General features: G+C 40.2%; 1 protein-coding gene across 4 annotated transcripts; it reads left to right on the forward strand.

The window, feature by feature from the left end:
• Positions 1 to 2: 2 nt before the first annotated feature.
• On the forward strand, positions 3 to 8800 carry LOC105925841 (solute carrier family 25 member 45). Of its 4 annotated transcripts, none has more exons than XM_036132544.1 (8): positions 3 to 256; positions 468 to 668; positions 753 to 796; positions 877 to 948; positions 1060 to 1248; positions 3983 to 4217; positions 6258 to 6552; positions 8193 to 8800. In XM_036132544.1, exons 2-8 carry the CDS (start codon positions 632 to 634, stop codon positions 8242 to 8244), a joined length of 924 nt encoding a protein of 307 aa, XP_035988437.1. In that variant the 5' UTR covers positions 3 to 256; positions 468 to 631; the 3' UTR covers positions 8245 to 8800. The 4 variants fall into 4 exon arrangements, with proteins under 4 accessions (XP_035988437.1, XP_012717337.2, XP_021171755.2 ...); XM_012861883.3 differs by having other exon boundaries at positions 621 to 668; XM_021316080.2 differs by having other exon boundaries at positions 3 to 668.
• The last annotated feature ends 1975 nt before the right edge of the window (positions 8801 to 10775 follow it).

Raw genomic sequence — 10775 nt, forward strand, 5'->3', positions numbered from 1 at the left:
AGCAGATTGATTTTGGTCAAAATCATTCTTAATGCTGGCTTTGCCTTTTCACTGAAAACAATCTCACACTCAGCTCACAGTGATGCGATCAAAGAGGACTTTTATTTTGAAAAGGTAACAGTGCTGATTTTGCAACCCGTTCAGAGTTGGAGGCAAAGATCACCCATAAGCCGCAACACTGTGTGAGAATTTAGACGAGCTTAGCTTCAAGCTGATCTGTCATGTCGTTATAACAATGAGGTGACGCATTCAGATGGTAAGCACTGTGGTCTTTAATTGAGAAGCTCCGCCGTGCTCCACCTAGGGACAATCTGCGTGTGAAATTTCTGTTTTTGTAAACACTTAAATTGTTCAACATAATTGAACTGAAATAAATCGTTTTACTATGAAAGTAAAACACACTTAATCAAGAGTTACTTGACTTGAAGTCTAAAAGGATTATCTGCCTACCTTGAAATGTCTAACAGACTGGAGGAATGTTCACTTTTCAACTACATTTTCACTTCTTCATTTATTAACTACCAAACAGCCGGTCATGGTGCAGTTTGCACATGAGCCGCTGTAAAAGCACTGCTGTGTATAACCTTTGTAAGGGCACTAAGAAGCAACTCGCCTTGCAGATTGTGAAGTCATGTTATTTTTGGAGTTCATAGCTGGGAGCATTTCAGGTAGGAGGACGCTTGTGAAGCAGGAAATACAGAAAGATGCCTAGACGTCTGGTGTTAAAAACGTCTCCATGTTGACGTTTGCAGGTGCAGCGGGAATTGCGTTTGGACATCCGTTGGACACAGTGAAGGTTACATGGAGCTCTGAAACCAATAAATATGTCATTATGTGAAAATCATCTTTATTATGAAACAATGTTGTTGTCTGTAGGTGCGTCTGCAAGCAAAGTCTGTGTATAAAGGCATATTTGACTGTGTGGCTAAAACATACTCGAACGAAGGAGTAGGTGACACATTTACCACTGTTTTAACATTATATTGCTGATTAAGCACAAGCCCTTTGCAGATAGGACTGTGATGATGATATTTATACCGTCTCCTCTCTATACATCAGCTCCGCGGATTCTTCAAGGGCATGTCCTTTCCGGTTCTGACCACTGGCCTCGCCAACTCCGTTGTCTTTGGCTCATACAGTAATGCTTTAAATTACATCTCTCAGTCTGATTACGATCTCCCCAGCCGCTGCAAACAAGCCTCATCAGCACAAGTCTTCACTGCGGGCTGCTTATCTGGCATCGTGCAGGTAAATTTGCTTTAGGTTTATTGGTTTTCACTCAAACATCCACTTGCAGAGCCTCAGCTGCAGTTCTATAACCTTGTTTCTGTTTGGGCATGGGCATCTGAGTGAAGATTGTTCTTTTGAAGTCCCAAAAGTCTGAAAACAAATAAAAAGCATAGCAATTGGGATATGAATCTTATTATATCTTACGATCAAGGGGAGATTATAAAGCTAGAAAGAAAAAATCCTGGAACTTCTGAGTTGCTTTAAAGGGGATATATCTAGCAAAATAATATTTTTTAGTCCTTAAATAAATTTTGTTGTGTACTCTCTAGGAGTGCGCAAAATTTGAATGTAGTCTCTCCAGGTGCTCCTTAGATTTCTTTATATTCTTCTTGGGTTTTACTTTTCAGGCCATTCAGTTTTCTCTGTTGTCTATTAGGTTTTTTATTATTATTACGTCACAGTATTTGCTGCGGAACTACTGACAAGGTCATGGACATCCTGCTTATCAGTCTCGTAAATCCGCTTTTTTATTTTTTTATTTCTCTGAGTGATTTTGTTGTCCAAGCTAAAGGATGCTGAGACGACAAGTAGAAAAGTCACCGGTTATTCATTACACCGTCCCTGAGCATATTCCAAAAATGGCTGACCGGGGTGGAGTGGAACGCTCTGCGCCCTGGAGGGAGGTGGGGTGTAAAGTGCCTCCTTTAGATTTAAAGAGACGGCACCCAAACGAGTTGCTCTCATATGAACCCAAGAACAGACCTGTTCTGAATGCCAGTGTAGCTAAATTAATGAGGAATTCAGAACAAAGCATTGCAGTTCCACTTTATATAGTCAACAACTGAAGGATTTCAATGAGAAAAGGAAGAACTTAAAAGCCTGATATATCCACTATAACACCAGGACACTGGACTTAGTTCCCTTTGGTCACATTCATCATTGCAGAGACCGGGGCAGAGCAACTTAGGAGGAAAGTCACAGTAACGCTCTACAATACTAAACCTCCTCTTTCTAGCTCGACCTTGATCAACAATTCTCAGCAGACCTCTTCATTGCCTCTCAGGTTGCAGTATCTCTGACTAATGTGTTCGTCTTCTTCTTTCCCGGTGAATGCTTTGGTGATGCTTTGCTCAATACTGAGGGATGACTTTCCCTTCCTTTCCTGGAGAGTACGGTTAGAAGTTCCTCAATCTGTCAGATCCCTGTCTGACAGACTTCTCACCCACTGGTATAGATAGCGAATAATGTATACAGTATCCAAGTTGGTTCTCCTCTAGGGGATTCTGATGATATCAAAGCTGAACAAGGATGTATTGAACAAAAACATGGGGTCAGGAAACCTCCAAAAGGAGGAAGCATCCATATTACTTAAATAAACCAACTACTGTAACTCTGTTCAGTGTGGAGGAGCAGAGGGTTCTACTCCAAGTTCCTCACCTTGTCTCAGGACTTGTCCAGGTCCTGAAAGCAGGAAGAAGTCCAAGATTATCACACTACCACCACAATGTTTGTTGATCAGTGTGATGTGTTTTTACTGAAATACAGCATCAGCTTTATACCAGATTCAACACAATGCTTACCTTACAAAAGTTTGACTTTTAGTCAGAAGCAATTTTCTCCTCAGAACTCCTCCATGGACGCCATTTTTTGCCAAGTCTCTTTCTTATTGTTGAGGCAAATGGGGCCTGCAGGGCAAATAAATGCCACTAGTGCAAAAAAAGAGGCCTGATGATCAGGGTTTTCTGTACTGGCATCGGATATGAGCTGAAAAAAGCAAAAAAAAAAAAAAAAAAAATACAAAACTGGTATTTATCTGTCCCAAATATAAAGCTTTGGTGGTCTTCATTCATAGATGCACTAAACAGCTTCGGCCACCAGAGGGTATAAATGCGATGAGTTCTCTGACACCTGCTGAGCACATTTGTGAATATTTAGCCTGATCATACAAATACTTAATCTACTCCATGTTATTTCAACCAGCCTTGTCTTCCTTTAACCAGCGAGAATTTATCCAAGATTGTTCAGCGCTCCTTGATGTTTTTGAGTTTGCCTGCAGATGGCAGCAGATGCCCAAAACTCAGCTCTTACCAGAGCAATGAGGGTTTCTTGTGTGTTTGTTTGTTTTTAGAAATCAGCGATAATTGCAGAAGATAAAACTTTATGGATACAAAGGAAAAAAGGGCTGTGCCATAGTTTCACCTGGTTTAATTTTAAGATTTTAGTGAGACAATTTAAATTCATACTAGTCACATGAAAATGTTTTGGCCAACCAACAAATTTCTTCCATTTTGCTGTTTTTTTGTTTGTTTTGTTTTTGCCAGACTCAGACATTTCAGATGACTAAACAATTTTCTTTTACAGAGATGACCAGAAGAAACACAAAAAAAACATTTTTTCTTATAATGATGAGTAAGTGTTTAAAATAACCTATGTTAAAAAGTAATTACCGCATAAACTTACAGTATTAATAGGTGTGACAAGGTAAAAGGAAGCTAAACATGTGGCTAATTACATGTCTTTTTTATTTAACAAGGGGAACGTTATACTTTCACAACAAAACAGATTGGTATGGAGGCTCTTTTTCTGTAATAAATGAAATCATAATTTGAAATCTGCCATTAGCATTTTCTCAGGATATTTTTGTCTGAGTTTTTTTGTGGGATTGTATGAGAATACTCGTTCTAAATATATTTAACAAATTATGTCTGTCCTCATTTGAGTGAATTATCCCATTAAAATGTTTTGCTTGCAGGTGCTGGTTTGTGCCCCAATTGATCTGGTGAAGGTGCGTCTGCAGGGTCAAACAGCTGCCGAGCGGTACCGTGGACCCATACACTGTGTAGCCGTCATACTGCAGGAGGAAGGTGTCAGGGGTCTGTACAGAGGAGGGGTGGCTTTGGCTCTGAGGGACGTACCCTGCTATGGACTCTATTTCCTCCCTTATGAGGTCATTCGTAAGGCCCTGACTGAGACCGGAGAAGAGCCAGGTCAGTCTTAGCTCTCTGACACAAGAGGCCAATTTGATTTTAGAATAAGTAAGAATAAAGGTTGTATTAATTTACCTAATATTCATCAAGTAAATAAAAAAAACATGTACTTGAAAAAAGTCAGATTTTGAACTGAACACTTTGACTGCTGTTGTTTGACACACAGCTGCTAATCTATCAGGGCTTCAAATATGTGAGCCAAATGTAGGAAATATAAGACAATTAACAACCAGGAACTACTCATAAATTTGAAAAGTTACCAAAGAAAAGTAGAAGGTAAGGTAAAAAAGTCAGATTCTAGGGTAGAAAATAGGCCTTATGGCCCAAACTTATATTTTGCAGGTACAGAGATATGATCTGGCTTGCATGTCCTTCCTGCACATTCAACATGAAGTACTGAATGTGCAGGAAGGACATAGCCATACTTTGTAACGTTTTCCCAGTTTATCACAAGAATACGCTGCAAGATTCAGTCAATTTTATTGAGAATTTATGGGACAGACTAACTCAAACTTTTACATATATTCAAATTAAAAGGAAAACAAATCATTGCTCTCAAAATCAAAGAAAATTATGCAGTGTATTTGCATGTGATGCTCCATCATCGTGCCTGTTCTCAAAAAATCAACCATCTCCTGCCTCAATGACAACCATCCTGTTGCTCTGACCCCCATCATCATGAAGTGCTTTGAAAGGATCCTCCTGTGAGTACATTAAGGGCTCTCTGCTGGCCCAGACAGCCTGCAGGTCACCTACAGGGAGAATCTCTCTACAGAGGATGCTGTCTCAGTAGCACTTCACTCAGCTCTGACTCACCTGCAGCATCCCAAAACCTATGTTAGGATGCTATTTGTGGACTTTAGCTCAGCCTTCAACATCATGCTCTCAGACATGCTGTCCCTGAAGCTCCACAACTTGGGGTTATCTCCACCACTCTGCTCCTGGATCAGTGACTTCCTCACCAACAGGCCCCGGTTGGTGAGGATTGGGAAACACACATCTGCGCCACTGATCATCAACATTGCACACTGCAGGCTTGTGTCCACAGCCCCCTCTCTCTTCACCCTCTTCACAACTGTTCTGCTATCCACGCCACAAACATGTCGTCAAACAAGTTTGAAATTTGCAGATGACACCACTGTGGTGGGTCTCATTTCCAACAATAATGAGACCCACCACAGAGAGGAGGTCAGCAATCTGACACAGTGGTGCTCCAGGAACAACCTCATCCTGAACACCAGTAAGACCAAGGAGGTCATAGTGGGCTATAGGATGTCCAGGAGGACTGAACACACTCCTCTCTGCATAGAGGGGGAGGTTTGTAGAACGTCTGGACATCATAAGGTTCCGGTGTATTCACATCTCCTCTGACCTCTCCTGGACTGTGAACCCCTCCCACCTGTTAATGAAGGCCCAACACGACTCGTCTTCCTCAGGAAACGGATTGGACTTTCCGCTACGCTTTGAAAAAACCTTCACAGAGCTACAATAGAAAGTGTTTTGTATTTTAGCGTACCAGTGTGGTATGGGTGCTGCACAGTGCAGGAAAAGAAGAATTTAGCACAAGTGATAAGGACAGCACAGGGGATTGTGGGATGCCGTCTACAACACCTAGACACCGTCTGCTCTGCACGAGTTCAGAAAAGGGCCAGACGAATTGCCACAGATCCCACCAACCTGCACAATGCACTGTTTGTCCCACTTCCATCATAGAAACGATTTAGGAACTTTAAATCAAAATCCAACAGACTTAAAAACAGCTTCTTTCCCAAAACGGTTAAGGCAATCGCCCCCTGCTGAGAATCAACAAACCATCAGCCCAGTTCATACTCTCTTACATGTAGCAAACTGGTTACACAAGTTTCTGATCTGATGAAAATCATTTATACTGCCTCTCACTTTCAAATGTGTAATAAAATGTGTTGCACATTATTGTAGTCTGCTGTCTGACTTCTGACTAAAAAATCACTCCATTAGCTGCTAAGGACTATATGCATGCTTCATTTCCATATTGCATGCTAAGGTTTTCTATGTCTTTAGGTACCTTTGCCATACTGATGGCAGGGGGCGTGGCAGGTGTGGTGACCTGGGCCTGTGCCACGCCCATGGACGTTGTAAAAGCTCGGCTCCAGATGTCTGGAGCTGGCGGTCGGCAGTACAGCGGGGTCCTGCACTGCATAAGCGTGAGCTTGAAGGAGGAAGGAGTCAGGGTGTTCTTCAAAGGTCTTCTACTGAACAGTGTCAGGGCATTCCCTGTCAACGCCATCACCTTCCTAGCCTACGAGAGCCTGCTGAAGATCCTCTGTGCGCCAGGGAATCAGAAGCCCTCTCTACAATAAATGCACCTTTGTTTCACAAAAGGAGGAGAGGAAGTTAACACTTCATCTGATATTTTCAAGTTTACATTGCAAAGATTGGCAAATAATAGTAAAAGGAGTTCACAAACCTTCTGTTAACTAATGTCTGCGCCGAATAGGTCAACACAGCTCAGAGATAAACTGGCCAAAGTTTGTCTTTACTTGAGTTATTGTATGATCTAATCTTGAGGACAAACAAAGATAAGCAGCTTGTCTGTACCTCAAAGTCACATTTCTTTTTTATGTAAATTCTTCCATATTGCATATGTGCAAATACTCTTACTTTCAATATAAAATACCACCTGATACTTATATATAAGCATGTGTGCTTTGTGTCATAATGGCCCATCATGCTTTAGGTGAGTGGTGACCAAACCTTTTGCCAAGAGAGACAAAATTGTGAAGTTGAAAGCATTCACTTGCCACAGTTTTCAAGTGAAAATGCTAAAATTATTTATGTTTGTTTTCTATCTGCTCACCGATGAACAAAACATGTACTATTTTAATGAAACAAGTACTGTCTCATATGTCTGCCTTGTTAAAATAAAAGCAAACAATTTACTATTTTTTAATGAACTGATTCCTGCTTTGTTAGATTATAAAAAAAAATTGGTCAATTCTCATCAATATGATTAGGACGTTGGTCACTCCTTCTTCAAAAATGCTTGCAGCATCAAGTTGAGTTTAATGAATGGGTGCACCCCAGTTTGTTTTGGGGCAAAAGTTGATCAGTTTAAGCAAAAAGGAAAACAAAACATACATGGCTAGTAAAAGTCAAAACTTGGTGTTGTAAGCAATATTTTTCTATTTTAAGAATATTTACAGTTTAAAGTTTACAAAAAAGTTTCCAGTGGCATCAACTGCTTTGTACCATTCTTTAATTGTGGGGGAGGGCCAAGTCATTTCACAAATGGTGCCCAGACCACATTTTGGACCCAGTTGCTTTAGATAAATAACATTCTGGCACCACCTTTCTAATCATCCGCTACTATAACATACATAATGAGATCTGCCGCAAAGCCAGGCTACTTGATTGATTGTTCAGGATAGCTTTGTAACTCAGAGGCACCATGTAGTGCCACACATGTGCACCCTTGCCATGAATTTAACGTGTCACTATTCAAATGTTGTGGCAAGGATTCTATGACAAGATTTCTTAATGTCATGCTACACTATGCAAACGTTCTGTCAGCATTGCTGAAGATACGCTCACTTCAGCATGTCGATTGCTTGGAGAGGCTAACGTGGCAGAAAAGTTTAGGAGTGCTCATGGATTGTGTACAGGGTATTTAACTTTCTTCCCCAGGTGGACAGGTATAAAAAGAAGAGGACGGTGCTGTCACACCAAAAGTAGCAAAATGACCCTTCATCCCAATATACGTGCACTCTACAAATCAGGGGTACATCATAACAAGATAGACCTACTTCATAGTCGTGACAGGGCTTACTGTTTTACAAAATTCACTTAATTTCTTCTTATATAAGCTCTTGCAAAATGTATTTTAGATATACCAACATACATGGTAAGATAAAACATGTGACAGAGGCTTTACAATTACTTGTTTTTACCAAATCCTTTGTTAGCTACAAACTTGAATCTTTTATGGTTTATTTTCAGATCACACATCTACCACAAAGATGCCAGTTCTCTACTCTCCCAGCAGGTTTAGACCACTCCTAATCCCAGAAATATGTTAAATCCAGGTAGTGTTGTTTTTTTACCTTACCGTTTCTTTTTAAAAGCTTTATTGTAAGCTATAAACGTGTAAGATATGAATTAACGTGTCAAACTACGTAGTTTTGACTTCGAAAGCTGATAAGATTTGATTTGAAACATGTCAGCAATATGAAACCTGTTTTTATGAACTTCCACGAATTGTTTACAGCCACTTTGTTCTGTGCCTGTATTGTTTATTTTGATTCTCTAAACTGACAAAGAAGTGTTTTCAAAAAATAACAAAACAAGCTACTGCAGATATAGGGTCTGGTTGTTGAAATGTTTCGAGTGTTTCACATCAAAAATGAAGATCTCTGCAAAAAGAAGAAATGGAGGGTTTATATGATGAGGAAATTCCTCTCTTAAAACTCACCCAAACCTGCAGCGCCTTGTAAAAGTATTCATACCCCTTGAACTTTTGTTTCATTTTGTCACACCAAGGCTGCAGACTTTGATGTGTTTTTGTTAATAGCTTATATAATAAACACGAAGTAGTGCATAATAAAGTGAAAGGGAAATGCAATTGTTCTCAATAAAAGAACTGATGCGTGACTCGCTAGTGCTTTGTGGAAGCACCTTTTGCCACAATTACAAGTGTTTTAGAGTATGTCTCTAGAAGAAATATTCGCCCACTGTGCAAATTTACTCACACTTCTCCAGTGAACATCAATTTTCCATGTCTTGCTGCAGGTTCTCAATTGGATTTATTTCTGGACTTTATACACATGAATATACATTAACGTGAAACTCTCCATTGTAGTTCTGGCTATATGTCTACAGCCATTGTTGTTGCTGAAAAATGGACCTCTGTCTTCCAACAGTCTCTGACACATCTTCCCAGTTCCTGCTCCAGAAAAGCATCCTCACAGCATGATGGTGCCAGCACCGTGTTTCACCTTGGGTTAGTTCAGGGTGATGTTCAGCGCTCATTTTAATCCACCCATGGTTTTGCATTTTGGTCCTAACCTATAATTCTGGTCTTTATCTGACATGCAATTATTATGGTCTTCTTCCTCCCAACTCTGCCATAAAGGCCAAAGTTGAAGCAAGCAAATGTTTTTTTTTCTGTCAACATTCTCCTACCTGAGCGGTGTTGCTCTGCAGCTCCCCCAGTTACTTGGTTTCTTCTCTAATTAACGCTCTAATTGAGCCCTGCTTTAAACTTCTCCATATCTTTCTCCCTGACACCTGTGTTGTGTTCCTTGGTCTTCATCCGTTTGTTCTCCAACAAACCTTTAAGCCCTTTGGAGAACAGCTGTAGTTCTACCGAGATTAAATTACACACAAGCGGATTCTGTTTAATTATGAAACTTCTGAAGGATTATATTTAAAGGAGACATATGGTTTTCAGTTCTTCCTTTTTTACATGTGAATCATCCAGTTGTGGTCTATATAAAGTGGAACTGCAATGCTTTGGTTTGAACTCCTCGTTAATTTAGGTCCACAGGTCTGAGGTTCATATGAGAGCAACCTGTTTAAGTGCTGTCTCTTTAAATGCAAAGGAGGCACTTCTCACTCTGCCTCCCTCCAGGTCGCAGAGCGTTCCACTCCACCCCGATCGGCCTTTCTTTTTGTACGCTGAGGGACTGTGTATGGTATTGAATTGTGTGGGTTAATACACTTAACAACTCAACATTTTCACTTATTCACTTGCAGCTTAAACATCCTTCAGCTTGGACTTCTAAATTGCAGCAAAAAAAATAAAAAATAAAAAAATGGTGGAATTGCAAGACTGGTAAGCCGTACATCCATGAACTTGTTTAGCAGCTCCACAGTAAATACTGAGGCGTAATTGTTCAAAAAAAACGTAATGGATAGCAGAGCAGATAGTAATGGATAACTGAACAGCTTGACACATGTGATCCAAAAGGAATATAAAGATATCTACACAACACCTGGAGAGATTACATTCAAATTTTCTGCACACCTAGAGACTCCAAGTACACAACAAAATGCATTTAAGGGCTAGAAAACTGGATTTTCCATATGACCCCTTTAAGGGCAGAGCAAAGCAGGCTGCATACACATGAACAAAACTCATATGTAATTTGCCTTTGACGATAGTCAGGTGAGAAAATAAACTTTAGGGCTCAGTAAAACAAAACAAAAAAAACAGCTTTGTGCTATCCTTTTTACCTGCACAGTCTGTGTAAACAACCTCCAAGCTGCCACAGCCAGGACTTGGTATAACCTGCTGCAGGGAGGATGAGCTTTATTTTTCTGTAGTGAACAGCATATAAAACCCTCAATGTATTTACATCCTTAGTTTTGAAAATGTGATATATACAGCTCTGTTCATTTGGGGCCAGTGGGGCCTGACACCATCAGGTGTCGCTGTGAAGCTCTATGTTCGCAATAATCAGCAGGACATGATCATTCTTTATAGAGTAATATTGTAAAAAAAGACAGATTCCCTTACTAATAAAGTTCTGTCAGAAACATTTGTGTCTATATATCCAAGTCTGCCAGAAAACTGACAAGCTC

Source organism: Fundulus heteroclitus, chromosome 1 (genome assembly GCF_011125445.2).
Source record: "Fundulus heteroclitus isolate FHET01 chromosome 1, MU-UCD_Fhet_4.1, whole genome shotgun sequence".
Classification (NCBI taxonomy): Eukaryota; Metazoa; Chordata; class Actinopteri; order Cyprinodontiformes; family Fundulidae; genus Fundulus; species Fundulus heteroclitus.

Coding starts and splice junctions, on each gene's coding strand:
- LOC105925841 (XM_021316080.2), top strand. CDS start 632: ATGTTATTTTTGGAGTTCATAGCTGGGAGCATTTCAG. Junction 669..752: donor CATAGCTGGGAGCATTTCAG/GTAGGAGGACGC, acceptor TGACGTTTGCAG/GTGCAGCGGGAATTGCGTTT. Junction 4,218..6,257: donor TGAGACCGGAGAAGAGCCAG/GTCAGTCTTAGC, acceptor CTATGTCTTTAG/GTACCTTTGCCATACTGATG.